The 21,792-nt window shown below is 47.2% G+C and overlaps 1 protein-coding gene across 2 annotated transcripts in view; it reads right to left on the bottom strand.

Annotated features, from left to right (window-relative positions):
* The window catches only part of LOC124622583 (juvenile hormone esterase-like), a 167,295-nt gene that overhangs the window by 40,698 nt on the left and 104,805 nt on the right, over positions 1-21,792 (bottom strand). For both annotated transcript variants that reach the window (XM_047148331.1, XM_047148330.1), the window contains exons 7-8: positions 5,294-5,495; positions 1,211-1,392 (exon numbers count right to left, since the gene is read on the bottom strand). In XM_047148331.1, the coding sequence (XP_047004287.1) occupies positions 1,211-1,392; positions 5,294-5,495 (384 nt within the window). The remainder of the gene's footprint in view (positions 1-1,210; positions 1,393-5,293; positions 5,496-21,792) is intronic.

Consider the following 21,792-nt stretch of genomic DNA (forward strand, 5'->3'; position numbering starts at 1 on the left):
TGCCGACAATTTGATTTATTGTGAACTGTAATTTTAGATTGTTTACTTTTGAATTCAGGAGCTGCACAGGTCAGTGTCTCTGTGCTTCTCCTCGCAGTCTTCCAGGTAGATTTTGATACTTGCCGCAGTGTTGGCGTCGTTCTTAACTAATTTAGTCGAATATTCGAATAAATTTGCTCTCTCTCTCAATCTGTTGTTAATTGCATTAAACATACACAGCAAATAAACTGTTGTACGTGGATTTGACTTATATTTCAAGATCTTTAAGCTTGTCCTGGTTAGGCTAACGTTAATAATAAGTCTACCTTGTTGGGTAGCGAACTGGTTGACATCATTGTGTCAATGTTGTCCTTGGGCTAAGCGGCCAAGTGCGAGGATATTTTAATAATTATTTTGTGAAACCATCGTGCATTGCACTCGCTCATCTGGTATTCCTACGATTTGGTTCAAAAATGCGTCAAATGGCTCTGAGCAGTATGCAACTTAACTTCTGAGATCATCAGTCACCTAGAACTTAGAACTAATTAAACCTAACTAACCTAAGGACATCACACACATCCATGCCGGAGGCAAGATTCGAACCTGCGACCGTAGCGGTCGCTCGGCTCCAGACTGCAGCGCCTAGAACCGCACGGCCACTCCGGCCGGCTCTACGATTTGGCTTTATTAAAAAAGGAGATTTGAGTTCACTTCTCCTACAAGTCTAACTTGCTCCTCGGTTGGCATTAATTCACAATATAACTACCGGCGAGGAACTTCTCGGTTAGCAGTCGGTAATGTGGTGGAGTTTCCAACGAATGTTCAAATCTGTGTGAAATCTTATGGAACTTAACTGCTAAGGTCATCAGTCCCTAAGCTTACACACTACGTAACCTAAATTATCCTAAGGACAAACACACACACACCCATGCCCGAGGGAGGACTCGAACCTCCACCGGGACCAGCCGCACAGTCCATGAGTGCAGCGCCTAAGACCGCTCGGCTAATCCCGCGCGGCAGAGTTTCGAACGGCTATGGAAATGTAGGAAGGCAGACTCGAAAGAGATGTGCGTGGTTTGGATCGAGTTCCAACAGAACAGTGGCTAGACGCTGAGCGACAATCGATTAGGTCAGTCCACAACGGTTTCGATGTGTCGGGAAGTCCATACATCACCACAAGGACGAAAGGGAGACGATGACAGGCATCTGGCGGTCGCAGACGCGTACTCACGTCTATGAAGGCCGCGGCGTTACTGTCGCCGAGGACGACGTCCCCGCCGCCGGGGAAGAAGAACCGCTTGATCTGCTGCCACAGCTGCTGCGACTGGTTGGCCGGCAGCTCCATCAGCACCGGCATCAGCTCGTCCAGGCGCGCGTTCAGCTCCGACAGCTGCGTCGCGTTGCTCAGGATAGCTGCGCAGACCACACCCTCCATTTGTCCTGCATTCCTTTCTTTACGCACTATCTCGACTTTTTCAAACAGTACCTTAATATTCTACTTTGTTAGGGAATAGTATTCAGCAACAAGCGTGTTTTAAGGCGTCAAAAACTTTAAAAAGAAGAATGCACCGCTTCTATACACTCTCAGACCAAAAAAAAAGTAGCATCACGAAGGAATTATCCGAACGGGACGGACATCAGCAGACACGTTGTACATATGCAGACAAACAAATGCTTATACACACATCAAAAAAAGTTTTGCATCACCCCAGTTCCCAGAGCTCCTGAAGATAGAAGTTGACTGTAGACATTGTATCACAGACACTATATCACTGTTCAGAGATGTCACTAAACCCGCCCAAAGATGTATACAACCATGCATGAGCAGCGCCTATTAGACGGAGGGGGTCCGACGGCCAATCAGTTCCAGACATTCCACCAGGAAGGAGGCACACGGCTCGTGTTGTCTGTAGTTCAACCGTGCCTAGTCGCTCAGTACCGCGGTTCGATCACTTTGTGACAGGGTTTGAAGGCAATCTCGTCAGGCTGAATGCCTTAGACACACTGTCCAGCGAGCGCAACAAGGTGGAGATTCCCTGATCTTTTGGAGTGGCATCATGTGGGGCCGACGTACATCTACATCTAAATGGTTAGTCTTCAATTCACATTTAAGTGCCTGGCAGAGGATTCATCGAACCACTTTCATTCTACTACTCCACCATTCCACTCTCGAATGGCGAGTGGGTAAAAGGAACACCCAAATTTTTCCGTTTCAGCTCTGATTTCTCTTATTTTGCTATGGTGATCATTTCTCCCTACGTAGGTGGTTGTCAATAAAATATTTTCGCATTCGGAAGAGAAAGTTGGTGATTGAAATTCCGTAAATAGATCTCGCCGCAAAGAAGACCGCCTTTGATTCAGTGACTGCCACCCCAACTCGCGTATCAATCAGTGACGCCCTCACCGCTATTGCGCGATAACACGAAACGAGCTGCCCTTCTTTTCACTTTTTCGATGTCCTCCGTCAATCTTACCTGGTAAGGATCCCACACCGCACAGCAATATTCCAGCAAAAAAAATGTTCAAATGGCTTTGAGCACTATCGGACTTAACATTTAAGGTCATCAGTCCCCTAGAACTTAGAACTACTGAGGACATCACACACATCCCTGCCCGAGGCAGGATTCGAACCGGTGACCTTAGCAGTCGCGCGGTTCCGGACTGAAGTGCCTAGAGCCGCTCGTCCACCACGGCCGGCTAATATTTCAGCACAGGACGGACAAGTGTAATGTTGGCTGTCTCTTTATTGCGTTTGTCGCGTCTTCTAAGTGTTCCGCCAATAAAGGGTAACCTTTGTTCCGCCTTCCCCACAATATTATCTATGTGGTCTTTCCACCGCTGGTGGTCACGGAACGCTCCGTAACGGCGGTACGTGAATGCCATCCTCCGACCGATAGTGCAATCATATCGCCAGCATATTGGCGAGGCATTCGTCTACATGGACGACAATTCGCGCCCCCATCGTGCACATCTTGTGAATGATTTCCTTCAGGATAACGACATCGCTGGACTAGAGCGGCATGCATGTTATCCAGACATGAACCCTATCGAACTTGCCTGGGATAGACTGATAAGGGATGTTTATGGACGACGCGACCCACCAACCACTATGAGGGATCTACGCCGAATCGCCGTTGAGGAGTGGGACAATCTGAAGCAATAGTGCCTTGATGAACATGTGGATAGTATGCCACGACGAATACAGGCATGCATCAATGCAAGAGGACGTGCTACTAGGTATTAGAGGTACCGGTGTGTACAGCAATCTGGAGTAAAACTTCTGAAGGTCCCGCTGTATGGTGGTAGAACATGCAATGTGTGGTTTTCATGAGCAATGGAAAGGGAGGAAATGATGTATATGTTGATGTCTATTCCAATTTTCTGTACACGTTTCGGAACTCTCGGAACAGAGGTGAAGCAAAACTTTTTTTGATGTGTGTAGTTACAGAAACATTTATCCTAGAGAAAGCGTTTCACAAATTGAGCAAGTCAGTAACGCGCTAATGCACCTCTGGCCCTTATGCAAGCAATTATTCGGCTTGGCGTTAATTGACAGAGTTTTTGGATGTCCTCCTGAGTGATACCGTGCCAAACTTACAACTGCCGCTTTAGTTCATCAAAATTCCGAGCTGGTTAGAGGGCTCTGCCCATAATGCTCCAAAAGTTCGCAGTTGTGGTTAGTTTCGGCGACATTGCTGGTCAATGTAGTCCTTGGGAAGCGTGAGGACAAGCAGTAGAAACCCTCGCCTTTTGTGGGCAGGATTATCTTGCTGAATTGTAAGCCCCGGATGGGTTGTAATGAATGGCAACAAATCGAGTACATTGTCGTCGACGTACCGCTGTGCTGTTAGGGTGCCGCGGATGACAACCAAATGGGTGCTGCTATGAAATGGAACGACACCCCAGACCAGCTCTCTTACCTGGTTGTCGGACCGTACGGCGGGCTACAGTCAGCTTGGTGTCCCAACGCTGTTTGCAGCGCCTTCAGATACGACTTCGCTGGTCATCAGGGCTCACTTATAAACGGACCTCATTCCTGACAGTTTAGCTCCAGTCAATGAGATTCGAGAATTGTTTGTCTATACATAAACATCGCGTCTACCGATTTCTGTCCCATTCGAATAACTCCTTCGTAGCGTTTTTTTTTTTTTTTTTACTGTATTATATTGGGCTCACCCACAACTAGCTCGTACGATTCTCTGTAAGGTTAAGCGCTTCATCTGTAGCTTTGCAGTACGTGTACATGTATCACAGCACGTGCAGAGGGCCTCCCCCATTACCCTCTAACTGAATGTATTGCTGATCCTCTTCTTACCACGCGGGCTGCATAGAGAGCTTGCTCACAACTTTAATTGATATATATACTAAGATGGTATCTGTTCTTTCGGACATGTCCGAAAGAACAGATATCATCTTAGTATATATATATAGTTAAGGCTCACCGGCCACTTGACCATCTTCTTCTTCTGTGCGAATGCACGAACAGTGCAACTCTTACGGGAATCGGCCAGATACCACACTTGCTAGGTGGTAGCCTTTAAATCGGCCGCGGTCCGTTAGTATACGTCGGACCCGCGTGTCGCCACTATCAGTGATTGCAGACCGAGCGCCGCCACACGGCAGGTCTAGTCTAGAGAGACTCCCTAGCACTCGCCGAGTTGTACAGCCGACTTTGCTAGCGATGGTTCACTGTCTACAGACGCTCTCAATTGCAGAGACGACAGTTTAGCATAGCCTTCAGCTACGTCATTTGCTACGACCTAGCAAGGCGCCATATGCAGTTACTATTGATATTGATATTGTGAATCATGTACCGTCAAGAGCGACGTTCATAATTAATGGATTAAAGTTAAGTATCAACTAATTACGTCCGCTTTCTGAATTCTAATTCCTTGTCATGTTCCAAACCTCACATCAGTATAGTCCTTCCCTCCTCACGCCAGCCTGCGTGAGCTAAAACGCGTGCATTTCGGCGTCCTCTAGTAACACGGTCTTGGATCTTCCGCCAACACAGCAGTTGTGACCTAGTCTTACTGTGAGACGAGAAGTGTAACTTCCTCTCTGAAGCCCCTACGTATTACTGTAAATTTCTTGAAATACTACAGGAGTTTGTGGGTAGGTAGGATTTAATGCGATTTCGCGTGTGTTGCGAGTCATGAAATTGTCATATTTCAACCAAAGATATAGCTTGTTCTTGGTAGTTTCTCGCGTATCGCACGCGCTCGCGCCCCGGGTGAGATGTCACGTGCTGGGTCGGTTACTGGCTACGTCTCGGGCGTCGACAGCCGCTGGGTGAGGTGCGTGGGGGACTCACGGACGGCCCTGATGATGCCCTCCTGAGCGACGACGCCGGTGAGCCAGGGCACGGACGTGAAGGCGGCGGAGCTGCCTCCGGCGCCGGCACTCAGCGCCGCCTGCAGGATGGCCAGCGGCGCGGCGGGCAGGAAGCGCTCCTCGGGGTCGCCGGTCGACTCCACCGTCGGCCGGTACAGCGTCAGCGGGTCCACCGACCACACCTGCGCACCACAGGCGTACAACAGAATCTGATGCGTGGAAAAAAAAAATCAGGCAAAGCAGCAAGTTTAGATTGTGGAAGGCTTTCGGGACTCGAGAGGCGTTACTCCCTCTTCTGGTGCTGATTCTACGATATCCCGCTTTATGCTTGCTTCGTCGGTTACGAGAAAGCTTTTGACATCACTCACCATAACAAACTGACGTATGCTGATGAGCCAAAACATTATAACCACTTCCCATCACTCACTCAAAAGAGGAAAGGCCACTGGACCTGATGCGATACCAGTTCGATTTTACACAGCAGTACACGAAGGAACTTGCCCCCCTTCTTGCAGCGGTGTATCGTAGGTCTCTACAAGAGCGTAGCGTTCCAAAGGATTCGAAAAGGGCAGAGGTCATTCCCGTTTACAAGAAGGGACGTCGAACAGATGTGCAGAACTATGGACCTATATCTCTAACGTCGATCAGTTGTAGAATTTTGGAACATGTACAATGTTCGGGTATAACGACTTTTCTGGAGACTAAAAATCTACTCTCTAGGAATCAGCATGGGTTTCGAAAAAGACGGTCGTGTGAAACCCAGCTCGCGCTATTCGTCCACGAGACTCAGAGGGCCATAGACACGGGTTCACAGGTAGATGCCGTGTTTCTTGACTTTCTCAAGGCGTTCTATACAGTTCCCCACAGTCGTTTAATGAACAAAGTAAGAGCATATGGACTATCAGACCAATTGTGTTGTTTTTTTTTTGTTTTTTGTTTTAGGGCGCAAAATTGCTATGGTCATTAGCGCCCAGCCCGTGACTTAGGAAACAGTAAAAAACCGAAATTTAAAACCAGCAGCAATGGGAACAAAGTCATAAAATTTGAGAAACTAAAAGCAGAAGGAATGCTTAAAAAGGCACCACAGAAAGGGGTTGGTTGTCCCCAAAAAAAAGCTTCAAATGACTGACGTCATTTCACTGTCACTAATAAACTGGAGAACGTGGTCGGCTGAGCGCGTGCTATCTGCTAAAATCGACGATAGATCAGGCGATAGCTGTAGACGGGAGCGTAACGGATTAAAATAGAGGCATTCCATTAAAAGGTGTCTTACTGTCCACAGCTGAGAGCAGTGGGGACAGAGTGGGGGAGGATCGCCGCTTAAAAGATGTCGATGGCTAAAAAGACAGTGCCCTATCCGGAGTCTAGCTAAAATTACCTCCTCCCGACGACGCGTTCGGGAGGAAGAGGTCTAAGCGCAAGGAAGGGCTTTCACTTCCCGCAATTTATTATGCGGAAGTGTTGACCAATGCGCATGCCATAAATGAGCAACTTTGCGACATAAACCGCTCCGTAGATCGGTGAAGGGAAGCGACTGAATAGCTGGCCGAGGAAGAGAGACTGCAGCCTTGGCCGCTATATCGGCCGCCTCATTCCCACAGATACCAGCGTGTCCCGGGAGCCAGAGGAACGCCACCGAGACGCCCCCCAGGTGGAGCAAGCGCAGACAGTCCTGAATCCGGTGGACCAGAGGGTGCACAGGGTAAAGAGCTTGGAGACTGAGGAGAGAGCTGAGAGAATCTGAGCAGATTACGTACTGTATCCGCTGATGGCGGCGGATGTAGTGGACAGCCTGGAGAACAGCGTAAAGCTCCGCAGTATAAACCGAACACTGGTCGGGAAGCCGAAAGTGATTTGGGGTGTCGCCAACAATATACGCACTCCCTACACCTAACGATGTTTTCGAGCCGTCGGTGCAAATAAATGTGGCGTCCGTCATTTGTGCACATAGAGCAGCAAATGCCCGACGGTAAACAAGAGTAGAGGTACCATCCTTGGGAAATTGACAAAGGTCACGGAGCAAGTAGATCCGGGGACGGAGCCAAGGCGGTGCTGTACCCCAAGTTGTCAAGAAGGTTTTGGAAAAGCGGAAGGAAAGAGAATGGAGCAGTTGACGGAAGCGGACTCCCGGGGGTAGTAGGGAGGAGGAGCGGCCTGCATACCCTACATCAAAGGAGGCGTCGAAAAAAAGGTCATGGGCTGGATTAGCAGGCATGGAAGACAGATGGCTAGCATAACGACTCAGAAGGACTGCCCGCCGATTGGACAGCGGAGGTTCAGCAGTCTCAGCATAAAGGCTTTCCACAGGGCTGGTGTAAAAAGCTCCAGACACTAAACGTAATCCACGGTGGTGGATAGAGTCGAGACGCCGAAGAATAGACGGCCGAGCAGAGGAGTAGACTATGCTTCCATAATCCAATTTCGAGCGCACTAAGGCGCGATAGAGGCGGAGAAGGACCACTCGGTCCGCTCCCCAGGAGGTACCATTCAGGACACGGAGGGTGTTAAGGGAACGCAGACAGCGAGCCAAAAGATAGGAAACGTGGGAGGACCAGCACAGTTTTCTGTCAAACATAAGACCCAAGAATTTAGCGACGTCGGAAAACGGAAGGCTGACAGGACCTAGATGTAAGGAGGGCGGAAGAAACTCCTTACGTCGCGAAAAATTAACACAAACGGTCTTACTGGGTGAGAAACGGAAGCCGGTTTCGATGCTCCACGAGTGGAGGCGATCGAGACATCCTTGAAGACGTCTTTCAAGAAGGCTGGTCCGTTGAGAGCTGTAGTAGATCGCAAAATCGTCCACAAAGAGGGAGCCCGAGACATCAGGAAGGAGACAATCCATAATTGGATTTATGGCGATGGCAAACAGTACAACACTCTGCACGGAGCCCTGGGGTACCCCGTTTTCTTGGGAGAAAGTACGGGAGAGAGTAGTGTTCACCCGCACCCTAAATGTGCGCTCTGCCATAAATTCGCGAAGAAGAAGGGGCATCCGGCCTCGAAAGCCCCAAGAGAACAGTGTGCGGAGGATGCCTGTCCTCCATCAGGTATCGTATGCTCTCTCCAGAGCAAATGTAATGTATTGCGAATACATAGAAAGAAGGATCCTTTATTGTATGATTATATGATAGCGGAACCAACACTGGTAGCAGTTACTTCTGTAAAATATCTGGGAGTAAGCGTACGGAACGATTTGAAGTGGAATGATCATATAAAACTAATTGTTGGTAAGGCGGGTACCAGGTTGAGATTCATTGGGAGAGTGCTTAGAAAATGTAGTCCGTCAACAAAGGAGGTGGCTTACAAAACACTCGTTCGACCTATACTTGAGTATTGCTCATCAGTGTGGGATCCGTACCAGGTCGGGTTGACGGAGGAGATAGAGAAGATCCAAAGAAGAGCGGCGCGTTTCGTCACTGGGTTATTTGGTAACCGTGATAGCGTTACGAAGATGTTTAATAAACTCAAGTGGCAGACTCTGCAAGAGAGGCGCTCTGCATCGCGGTGTAGCTTGCTCGCCAGGTTTCGAGAGGGTGCGTTTCTGGATGAGGTATCGAATATATTGCTTCCCCCTAGTTATACTTCCCGAGGAGATCACGAATGTAAAATTAGAGAGATTAGAGCGCGCACGGAGGCTTTCAGACAGTCGTTCTTCCTGCGAACCATACGCGACTGGAACAGGAAAGGGAGGTAATGACAGAGGCACGTAAAGTGCCCTCCGCCACACACCGTTGGGTGGCTTGCGGAGTATCAATGTAGATGTAGATGTAGAAAAAATATTGCTACCGTTTGGCGTTTCCGGAGAAAATTGTTCATGATATAAGTGGAGAGAGCAACAAGATGGTCAACTGCAGAACGATGCTTTCGGAATCCGCATTGGGCTGGAGTTAAAAGACTGCGGGATTCCAGCCACCAAGCTAAACGGTAATTCACCATACGCTCCAAAACCTTACAGACACTACTCGTGAGAGAAATGGGGCGATAGCTAGAGGGGAGATGTTTGTCCTTTCCAGGTTTCGGAACGGGAACGACAATAGCTTCCCGCCATCGTCTGGGGAAGGTACTGTCGGTCCAAATTCGATTATAAAGGCGAAGGAGGTAACGCAGACTATGGGTTGATAAATGCAGCAACATTTGGACATGGATACCATCCGGTCCTGGGGCGGAGGAGCGAGAAGAAGAGAGGGCATGTTGGAGTTCCCGCATGGAGAAAACAGTATTGTAGCTTTCGTGATTTTGAGAGGAGAGAGCAAGATGTCGCACTTCCGCTGCACGTTTCTTCGGGAGAAACGCTGGCGGGTAATTTGAAGAGCTCGAAATCTCAGCAAAGTGCTGACCCAATGAGTTAGAAATTGCGACGGGGTCCACTAAGGTATCATGCGCGACAGTGAGCCCAGAGACCGGGGAGAAACGAGGCGCGCCTGAGAACCGTCGAAGCCGACTCCAAACTTCCGAGGAGGGAGTGAAGGTGTTAAATGAGCTAATAAGGAATTTCCAGCTTGCCTTCTTGCTATCGCGGATGACGCGACGGCATCGCGCACGGAGCTGCTTATATCGGATACAGTTGGCCAAAGTTGGATGGTGACGGAAAATGCGAAGAGCACGTCGCCGCTCACGTATTGCGTCACGGCATGCCTCGTTCTACCAAGGAACTGGGGGGCGCCGGGGCAATTCGGAGGTGCGTGGTATTGAACGTTCCGCAGCTGTAAGAATAACGTCGGTAATATGTGTGACCTCATCGTCGACGCTGGGAAAGTGACGGTCATCGAATGTCGCTAGAGACGAAAAAAGTGTCCAATCGGCTTGGGCAAACTTCCAGCGTCGCGAGCGCATATATGGCAGTTGAGGCTGCAGTCTAAGGACACATGGAAAGTGGTCACTCGAGTGTGTATCATCAAGGGCGAACCATTCGAAGCGCCGAGCTAGCGGAACAGTACCGACCGCAAGGTCCAAATGAGATAAATTTGTCGTGGAGGCAGACAAAAATGTGGGGACCCCAGTGTTGAGGCAAACTAGATCCGCTTGGTGGAAGACGTCTAGCAATAGTGAGCCACGTGGACAAGGATGTGGAGATCCCCAAAGCGGGTGGTGGGCATTTAAGTCCCCAACCAGCAAATAGGGGGGTGGAAGCTGACCAAGAAGATGAAGGAGATCAGCTCGTGCCATTGGTGTGGACGATGGAATGTATACTGTACAAAGAGAGAACGTGTATCCAGGAAGGGAAAGACGGACGGCGACAGCTTGGAAGGAACTGGTTAAGGGGATTGGGTGATAATGGAGAGTATCATGGAGAAGAATCATGAGTCCTCCATGGGCTGGAGTGCCTTCAACAGAGGGGAGGTCATATCGGACGGACTGAAAATGAGGGAGAACAAAGCGGTCATGGGGACGCACCTTTGTTTCCTGAAGACAGAAGATGACCGGCGAGTAGGAGCGTAAGAGGATCGACAATTCATCCCGATTGGCTCGAATGCCGCGGATATTCCAGTGGATAATGGACATAGGGAGAACGGAAAATGGAGGAATGTGACCATGGGTGCTGTCAACTCAACGACTGCTCAGAGCTTGCGACCGACAGCATGGAATGGCATTCAGTCGAAGGCAGAAGATCCTGATCCATAGGTTGGTCAGGAGCAGCTCCTGCCACCAGCGATCGGCCGGTTGACCGGCCACCAGCAGTGCGCCTCGGCGACACAGAAGACGGCCGAGGGCGATTTCCGCCAGGTGGTGCTGTAGATGGGAAGGAGAGGAACTGTGTTTCTTTGTAGCCTTCTTGGAAGTATGATGTTTAGATGAAGGAGGAACCGATGGTTGTGAAGTTGCGGTACGTAAAAACTCTTCACGAGTATGCTCTTTTTTCGAAGACTTTGCGTCTGACTTTTGGGCTCGAGATTTAGCAGAACCCGACGAAGGGTGAGCCATAGAGTGGGCAGGCGAAAGAGGTGAGGTTGAACGGGCGATCTTTGCGCTGGCCGATCTGACGACCGTGGTACTAAAGGTGAGGTCGCAAGTCTACGTGGCCGCCTCCTTTGTTGGCCGAGGAGAAGCGAGGACAGTGCTATATTTTCCTGTCTGAGGCACGGTGGGCTGTCGACTGGCGAATAATTTTCGAGCAGCAAAGGTCGACACCTTTTCCTTCACTCTTATTTCCTGGATGAGCTTTTCGTCCTTAAAAACGGGGCAATCTCGAGAGGAAGCAGCGTGGTCACCCATACAGTTGATGCAGCGAGGGGATGGAGGTGGACAAGCACCCTCATGGGCATCCTTCCCACACATAACACATTTGGCCGGATTGGAACAGGACTGGCTGGTGTGATTGAACCGCTGACATCGATAGCAACGCATAGGGTTTGGGACGTAAGGGCGAACGGAAATTATCTCATAGCCTGCTTTGATTTTCGATGGGAGTTGAACTTTGTCAAATGACAAGAAGACGGTGCGGGTTGGAATGATGTTCGTGTCAACCCTGTTCATAACCCTATGAACAGCCGTTACGCCCTGGTCAGACAGGTAGTGCTGAATTTCTTCGTCAGACAATCCATCGAGGGAGCGCGTATAAACGACTCCACGCGAGGAATTTAAGGTACGGTGCGGTTCCACCCGGACAGGGAAGGTGTGGAGCAGAGAAGTACGCAGCAATTTTTGAGCCTGGAGGGCACTGTGTGTTTCTAACAACAGGGTGCCATTCCGTAATCTGGAACAAGACTTTACAGGACCTGCAATTGCGTCGACACCTTTCTGAATAATGAAAGGGTTGACCGTGGAGAAGTCGTGACCTTCGTCAGACCGAGAAACAACAAGGAACTGTGGCAACGATGGAAGAACCGTCTGTGGCTGAGACTCAGTGAACTTACGTTTGTGAGCAGACATAGTGGAAGGTGAGGAAACCATTGCGGAAGAATCCCCATGATTACCGGCGTCTCCGATGGCGCGCTCCTCCCTTGTGGGGGCCCTCACTGAGGGCACACCCGCCTTAGGTGATTGTTCACACCTCAGGTCACACCTCCCGACAAACGGACGGAGGGACCAATCGGCACTTTCGGAAGGTATCAGCTCGGGTAATCACCCCTCCCTGGGCCTGGCCGTTACGAGGGGGTACGTACATGTCCTACCTGTCTACCCGGGGCGGGGAATTACGCGTTACCCCGTCACCGGCTACGCATGGAAGTGCGTGGGTCGGCCTTCAGACACGCACAGGGAGGAAAAAAGAGAAAGGGAAAGGAAAGAAGAGGGGGTCTCAAACGCCGCAGCGGAGAAAAGGGCAAAGAGAAGAGGGAAGGAAAAGATAAGGACAGAGGAAGGACGAGGACTTGCAAGTGTAGAAAGCAAGGAATTTGGAACAGTTTCGAGCGTCCGTCCCCGGACGTAGGCACAAACCATACTCCCAGAGGGGGAGAAATGGAGGGAAAGAGCCAGAGGTGAGGGGGGGGGGGCGAAGATGGGGCACGGGGAAGGATGCGGAAAGGGAAGGGAAGGTATGCAGCCCGGAAAGGAAGGAGGGCCACATTAGCTCGGGGTCCCGTGCTCGCTACGCACGTGTCCACAAAAGAGTTGTGGACCCCTTGGGGGGAGACCAATTGTGTGATTGGATTGAAGAGTTCCTAGATAACAGAATGCAGCATGTCATTCTCAATGGAGAGAAGTCTTCCGAAGTAAGAGTGATTTTAGGTGTGCCGCAGGAGAGTGTCGTAGGACCGTTGCTATTCACAATATACATAAATGACCTTGTGGATAACATCGGAAGTTCACTGAGGCTTTTTGCGGATGATGCTGTGGTATATCGAGAGGTTGTAACAATGGAAAATTGTACTGAAATGCAGAAGGATCTGCAGCGAATTGACGCATGATGCAGGGAATGGCAATTGAATCTCAATGTAGACAAGTGTAAAGTGCTGCGAATACATAGAAAGAATGATCCCTTATCATTTAGCTACCATATAGCGGGTCAGCAACTGGAAGCAGTTAATCCCATAAATCATCTGCGAGTAGGCATTAGGAGTGATTTAAAATGGAATGATCGTATAAAGTTGATCGTTGGTAAAGCAGATGCCAGACTGAGATTCATTGGAAGAATCCTAAGGAAATGCTATCCGAAAACAAAGGAAGTAGGTTACAGTACACTTGTTCGCCCACTGCTTGAATACTGCTCAGCAGTATAGGATCCGTGCCAGATAGGGTTGATAGAAGAGATAGGGAAGATCCAACGGAGAGCAGCGCGCTTCGTTACAGGATCATTTAGTAATCGCGAAAGCGTTACGGAAATGATTGATAAACTCCAGTGGAAGACTCTGCAGAAGAGACGCTCAGTAGCTCGGTACTGGCTTTTGGTGAAGTTTCGAGAACATACCTTCACCGAGGAGTCAAGCAGTATATTGCTCCCTCCTACGTATATCTCGCGAAGAGACCATGAGGATAAAATTAGAGAGATTAGAGCCCACACAGAAGCATACCGACAATCCTTCTTTCCACGAACGATACGAGACTGGAATAGAAGGGAGAACCGATAGAGGTACTCAAGGTACCCTCCGCCACACACCGTCGGGTGGCTTGCGGAGTATGGATGTAGATGTAGATGTTGATCAACTTGAAGCTGTAACGAAAATGTATAAGCGGAGTGGACAGAGATGGGGCATCATCCTAGCGAAGACACGGGCTGCAAATGAGGAAATCCATGGAGATAAGCGGCTTTGACAAAGGCCAGTTTATTATTATGCAGAGCCTCCGAACGAGTATCTCGAAAACGGCGAAGATGGTCGAATGGTCACGTGCTACTGTCGTGAGCATCTACGGAAAGAGGCAGAAGGACAGTCAACCACCATTGGCGCTAAATGGTTGGAAGTCCGCTACTCTTCACAGAACGTAGGGTTCGGAGGCTTGTCTGCTCCGCAAAGCAGGATAAATGGTGGTCTGTGGCATCTCTACTGAAAGAACACAATGCTGGTGCACGCACAAGTGTTTCAGAACACATCTTACATTGTTGAACATGGAGCTCCATAACAGAATACCCCTAAGTGTTTACATGTTGACCCAACGACAACCTCAATTAAGATACCAGTGGCCAGGGGACCATTGTGATTTGAACGCCGATCGATTAAATGTGTCGGCTCTTCGGCTGAATCAAATATTTGCTACGCTACGTCGATCGTCGTCTCCACAAACGCCGTCATGTAAGTGAACGGTGGCTGAAAAGATGCAGTGCGACACGGCGGCAGGCTGGTGGGAGCAGTATTATGCCATGGAAAATATTCTCCTGCGCTTGCATCGGACCTGTGTGCTAGTAGTCGAACACACCGAGAATTGCGAACCACCTACATCTATTCAAGCTTGATGTCTTCCCCAACGGCGATGTCATCTTTCAGAAGTATATTTGTCCTTGTCTCGGAGCCAGAATCGTGCTACAGTTGTTTCAGGAGCGTTGTAGTGAACTCACGTTGATAACTCGGCGACCAAATTCGCCTGATGTAAATCGTTTGGAACTGATCTGGGTCGCTATATGCAGAATAAGTTCCAAAGATGAACAAATAGGTTAAGAAGTAAGTGGTCATAATGTTTTGCCTCATCAGTGTGTATCTTACATGTACTGGTGCTGGATGGTTGTGAGATCCAACGGATTGAAAATTTGTACTGGAACCAAAATATTTTTGTGCAGCCGGCCGATGTAGCCGAGCGGTTCTAGGCGCTTCAGTCGAACCGCGCGACCGCTACGGTCGCAGGTTCGAATCCTGCCTTGGGCATCGATGTGTGTGATGTCCTTAGGTTAGTTAGGTTTAAGTAGTTCTAAGTTCTAGGGGAGTGATGACCTCAGAAGTTGTCCCATAGTGCTCAGAGCCATTTGAACCATTTTTGAACTGGTGTGCATGTCGACGGTCAGCTGTCATAAAAGGTATTGATTATGAATGAAGTTGGCCAGGGCTGCATTCTTTCCCTATTAATTTTCAACATCTATTCTGCGAACATCTTGCAAGAAGCTCTTGGTGGAATGTATCAAGGAGCCGTGGTTGATCGGGTTATCAGTAACATCAGATACGCTGATGAAATTGTCTTACTTGAAACCCGGCTGGAAGATCTTCGAGAACTACTAGAGGCTGGAACAGAGCAATAACATGGGGTTATCCTTAAATGTCAACTAGAGAAATCAAATGGTCGTCAGCAGAAACCGAGAACCCAGATGAAATCTAGGGCAATCTCGCAATCGGTGATTAATTTTCAACATCTGAGCTGCAAAAATAATCTTGCAAGATGCTCTCGTTGGAATGTATAAAGGAGTGGTGGTCCATGGCGTTATCAGTTAAAATATCATCATATAAATATTTGTGGTGTCAAGTCAGTGATGCCTGGGACTTTTCTCAAGAAATTCGCTGCTGAATTGAAAAGGCGAGAAGTTCTTGTCAGAGAATGTACAAAGTTCTGATTAGCGGTGACAATCATTATGTTTCGCCGTCTATTATTTCGATGCTACCTATTGAGTATCCTACTCTAAAGACCTGAGTCATGGACACTTTCCGCGGTATTAAGTAACATCTTAGAGGAATCTAAGGTGTGGGCGTATTGGAGGATATTAAGGATAACATGGCCAGATAAATTCACAAATGTAGTAGTAAGATAACTGGAATACTTTGGGCATATAATTCGCAACAACAAAACATACTTCAAGGAAAGAATGATGCAAGATGTGGTCCAGGATGTAGAAGATTTTCGTCGCTCAAGAACTTAAGCCAGTGAATTTAACGCATAGCAGCTTTTCAGAAGAGCCGTCGGCAGACAACAGATTATGCTAGAGGTCGCCGCTGTTCTTGAAGGGCGAGGTACTCGAAGAACAAGAAAGGACAAGACGTGGATAAACCGGGTGATCAAAAAGTCAGTATAAATTTGAAAACTTAATAAACCACGGAATAATGCAGATAGAGAGGTAAAAATTGACACACATGCTTGGAATGACATGGGGTTTTATTAGAACAAAAAAAAATGTTTACAAAATGTCCGACAGATGGCGCTGGACACCAAAACTGCTACCGTGACGGGTGAGAGGTACGCCTATATGTTACAGAATCGCATCATCCCCAGCCTGGCTGATAAACACCTGTTGGAACGTACGATGTTTATGCAGGATGGTGCTCCACCCCACATTGCTAGACGCGTGAAAGATCTCTTGCGCGCGTCGTTTGGTGACGATCGTGTGCTCAGCCGGCACATTCGTCCCGCTTGGCCTCCCAGGTCCGCAGACCTCAGCCCGTGCGATTATTCGCTTTGGGGTTACCTGAAGTCGCAAGTGTATCGTGATCGACCGACATCTCTAGGGATGCTGAAAGACAACATCCGACGTCAATGCCTCACCATAACTCCGGATATGCTTTACAGTGCTGTTCACAACATTATTCCTCGACTACAGCTATTGTTGACGAATGATGGAGGACATATTGAGCATTTCCTGTAAAGAACATCATCGTTGCTTTGTCTTACTTTGTTATGCTAATTATTGCTATTCTGATCAGATGAAGCGCCATCTGACGGCCATTTTTTGAACGTTTGTATGTTTTTGGTTCTAATAAAACCCCATATCATTCCAAGCATGTGTGTCAATTTGTACCTCTCTATCTACATTATTCCGTGATTTATTCAGTTTTAAACTTTATACTGACTTTTTGATCACCCAGTACACTGTATCTATCTACAGAAGGATGTAGTGACTCGTAGAAATCGAGCCAGGAGAAGATCAGTTTGGGTTTCAGAGAAATGTAGGAACACAACGACTTTATTTCCATATACATATATTTCAAATGTAAGTCCCCTGCCACGTTTTCTGTTTGTGTGTGAAAGCCAATTGCAGAAACTGCAGTAAGGCTTTTGATACAGTTTGCACTAATAGACAGACTGAATCACGAGAAACGTTTGTGTCCATAATTTATTACCGCTAGGCCATAGAAGTCGTCCGACATAGACACTTTATGCTACCCGTGCGAATCCAAGGCAGATCGCTAGTAGACGATAAGTTGTAGAAAGACAAGACTACATTTACAAAATTTTGTAAATTTTAGAAACAGCTTTTGAAATTGTTGACTGAAACACACTCTCTGAAATTCTGAAGGAAGCAGGGAGCGATAGGCCATGTACAACTTGTTTATAAACGAGACTGCACTTCTAAAAGTCGAAGGACGTGGCGGGGAGGCAGTAATTGTGATCGGAGTGCAGCAGGGTTTTAGTTTATCCCTCATATTGCTCAATCTGTGTATATAGTAAGCAGAAAAGGAAAGCAAACAGAAATTTGGAATAGTAATTAAAGTACATGGAGAAAGTAATAATAACTTTTGAGATATGACGGTGGAGTTTCTCTGGACGTCACAACAATGGACTGCAGACGTTAGATGAATGAAATGAGATGAGCCTTGAAAAGAGGTTGCAGGATGAAGACCAATATCGGTAAAACAGGGATAATGGAGAGTAGACGACTTAAGTTAGGTGGTGATGAGTGAATAAGGTCAGTAACCGAAGCTAAGGGAAAGTAAATGGCAACAGCAGAAATAAAGAGAATGTAAAATGTCGATTGGCAATAGGGAGAAAACCTTTCCTGATATACAGAAAAATAATAACCTATAATCCAAATTTTATTAGTTAAGAAGTATTTATTCAAAGAATTTGTCTACAGTGTACCCTCGAATGGAAGTGACACCTACACAACATGAAGAGAATAGAAGCTTTTCAAATGTGTTGCTACCGAAGAATGCCGATGATAAGAAGGGTAGTTTGAATAACTAATGAAGTTATACTGAATCGAATCAGAGCGAAAAGAAATTTATATCACAACTTGACTAAAAGGAGGGGTCAGTTGACAAACACACATCCTTAGGCATCCCTGTGATTTACAGATTTTGAGATCCCTTTTGACACAGACTCAACATAATTTGTCTGTACTGATGTCCATTGCGAAACCTATGTTAATATTCTGATGAATATTCACGTCAATGGTACAGCTTCCAGTATATTACACCAGCTCATTAAGAAATTCAGATTTGAAACATGAGACAGGAATGGAGCTTCCGTTCACCAAGACTGTTCTGAGTAGACGTAAAGGAACTTCTCATTCCCTAAAACTGGGAAAACGCAGTCGTCTTCATGGAATATATCTGTAATATCTCCGTTTCGGAAATTACATTGCGTTGTTTGTCTCTTAAGACTAGTCCTGGAAATAGTTATAATAAGACTAAAATAATCAACATATCCAAAAAAATCTACAAATCAAAAACGAAGTCAGCTTGTGGGCTTGTATATTTAGTCGAAGACTGCAGACTAGATGAACTGTAAAATAAATAAGAAAAGAACGAAAAATGGTCGGGAGAACTTTTGGTATCATAGCAAAGCTTCCGACGTATTTGAAAAAGAAAAAAATGCGTTATCTATATTATGAATTTTGGTTTATAGAAATGAGATATGAATCTCTAATACGAAAACTCAGAAGATGTTGGGAATTACTAGCAGGGGGAAAACAAATACTAGATCAGGCAATACGAAATGTTGGTGGAGTAATAAACAGCTTCTTGATACGGCGTAGCCAGATTGGCCATGTTGTAGTACTGCTTGTGTGGGCGGCCTCCTGTTTAAGTGAGAAAGGGAGAACTTTCCTTAACGCGCCGTGTCTGTGGGGAAAATGGCTCTAGTTTCGAACTCAGTCTTAACAATGTAAGCCACAGAATTCGTCCCTACATGCAAACTGATTAGTTAAGAGACTGAGGGGATGGACAGAGGTTACAACACACAAAGAAAAAGGTTATAATTGAAATGTTTATATACGTGGCTTGGAACTTAAATAGTGGCAACTATTTATTCACAACCGATACAAGATAGCTGCATGTTTCCTTCAAAGTAGTCAACAGCGTTGTGCAGAACCCATTGCCAGCGATGTGGAAGACGTAGTATACCGTTAGCAGAGCCTGTTCTGTTGATGGTACGAATGGAACTGTCTACTGCCTGTCGAATCTCTGGAACAGTTCTGAAGCGAATGCCACGAAGCCAAAACTAAAACTCCAGTCCAACGAATGGCGTCATTTTGGATCGCCGCGAAAGTCGAAAGTGCGTCAGAGCCCCTGTATGGTGAAAGTTACGGTGATTCTCGCCTACTACTGTGATGGTGTTATCCTAACGCATTACGTTCCTCCATGACAGACCGTCCATGCACAGTATTACTGTTCGTTTTTGGAGCATCACCTGCAACCAGCTTTGCGAAAGAAGAGGGGACACTTTCTGCGCGACCCACCTACCATTCTGCACGACAATACGCGGGCGCATGCAGCGCAAGCTGTGGCTGCTCTGTTCGGTCGATGGGACTTGGAAGTACTGTACCATCCACCATACTCCCCGGACTTAAGTCCTTGTGACTTTGATATGATTCCGGAGATGAAGGAACCACTTCGTGGCATTCGCTTCAGAACTGTTCCAGATATTCGACAGGCAGTAGACCGCTCCATTCGCACCATCAACAGAACAGGCTCTGCCAACGGTATACTACGCCTTCCACATCGCTGGCAACGGCTTCTACACAACGCTGGTGACTACTTTGAAGGACAGTAACAGGTGCAAACATGTAACCCTTTTGTATCGGTTGTGAATAAATAGTTGCCATTATTTAAGTTCCAACCATAGTATACTAAACATCAGGACCTTATTCATTTCCGAGAACAGGCCTCACAAAGTACTTATACAATAACGAAATGGTGCAGAAAATGACATGCATAACAGTGATAAACCCTGAGAGAGCAAGCCATTGCTAACAAACTTATGAACAGGAGGTAGTATCGAAGAGGCAGACAAAGTTTCATTGCACTAGAAGACAAATTCTGCCTCTGCTCTGGTGACTGTGGGGGGAATCACTTCGAGAAAAATCAGAGAGAGATCAGAGGGAGAACCGAACACATGAGAGATCTTCGAGGGAGCTAAGAGAAGGCTGGCTGCGATGTCCTCCTTACTACAGAATGGAGCAAGTAACAGTGCCCCAGGCGAGTGACAGCATTAGCGGAGGAGGAAGACCCACAGTTCCTTCCAAAAATATGAAGAAACTGCCCACAAAGCCGGCCGAGGGTGATCATTGGAGCAATATCCACGCCCGGCAGAGCTGTTAGGAGATTTCACTCTGGCTACCCAGGTCACCTGATCTGTGAGTGTGCGATTACTTTGTGTGGAGAGCCTTCTGGTGTAAGGTGTACCACAACAGTCCTCATAGTCTTCAAGAACTGAAGCACAACATTTCGGATGAGACCGCAGCAATTCCAGCTGTGCAGCTTCGATCTGCCTTCAGCAAATTGCTGACGAGGGTCCAGAAGTGCCAAGAGATGAATTGTGGTCACTTTCAACATCTGCTTTAGTTAGGTTGGTACCGTATTTCTTTTCCTCTGCTCTGTTTCTTTGTACCCCTGGAACGCTGTTCTTCGGACCACTTTTATTTGCTTAACCCTGTACATGTTGACAACAGTGGTGTTTCGTAGTAATCAGCGGACTGCAACAATGCACCTATGCAAAATAGCTTCTCTTTCCGGTTTCTCTTCACGAGCGTTATTACGCATTGCTGTCCAAAGGGATGAATATGACAACTGTGACGAGTCTGTAGATTGCAATTGCTAAGAGCCTGTTGTGGTTTTCTTTGGTGTCTTTTGAGCTCGTAATTTAACTGTCTGAAGAGAGAGTGGGCTAAAGTGGCCCTACCTCGGAGTCCTATGACTCTGGACTCACTACTCCTGAGTAGGTCTCCAACCTCAAAGAGATAAGTCTGCTGAGAAGGGCATTGGCTAAGTCCTACCTGTGCGGACGTAGAAAGCAAATAATGTCCTCGATGCTCAGAGGTACCCCATCCTGCTTTCGCCCACTGAAACTAGGGCGGCCATGTTCCATATCAAGGTTTTTTTCTGAAGAAGGTGAAATCCTTCAGATTTTTAGCGGATTCTAGCGGTTGTCGCCATTTTGGGGAAAACAGCAATTTCTCTCATGATGAACATATGAGGGTTAAATTCTGGCATAATGATCTCCATCATGTAAGGAGTCCACTGTCATTGCCAATTCTCTCTCCAATCTATCTCAGAAGCATTAAAGTTACCCAGATACAGAAATAAAATTAATATCAAAATTTCAAATACACCAGCATATTAGTTCCAAAGAAGCATCTACATAGTTTTAATTATTAGGGGTCTCTGTGTGTATCAGGTGGTCTCGTGCGAGCTCTCATGTAGGCGTCTTGGCACACGGTGAGGCTGACCTGAGTTGTAGCGTCACAGACAGACTGAAGTTGACGACACAATTATCACCACAATTGAAGTGAAACGGAGATAAATGGGAATGGAAAATAAACGGACAAAGGAAATTCTTTCTTGGATTCCAAGAGCTGAGAAAATACTGAGACAACCAGCTAATCGAAGGTGGGAATATGACATTAGAAAAATATGAGAGAGATACGTGGGTATAAAAGAACTGGTGTCCAAGGTCCCACCGATGATG

Source organism: Schistocerca americana, chromosome 7 (assembly GCF_021461395.2).
Source record: "Schistocerca americana isolate TAMUIC-IGC-003095 chromosome 7, iqSchAmer2.1, whole genome shotgun sequence".
Classification (NCBI taxonomy): Eukaryota; Metazoa; Arthropoda; class Insecta; order Orthoptera; family Acrididae; genus Schistocerca; species Schistocerca americana.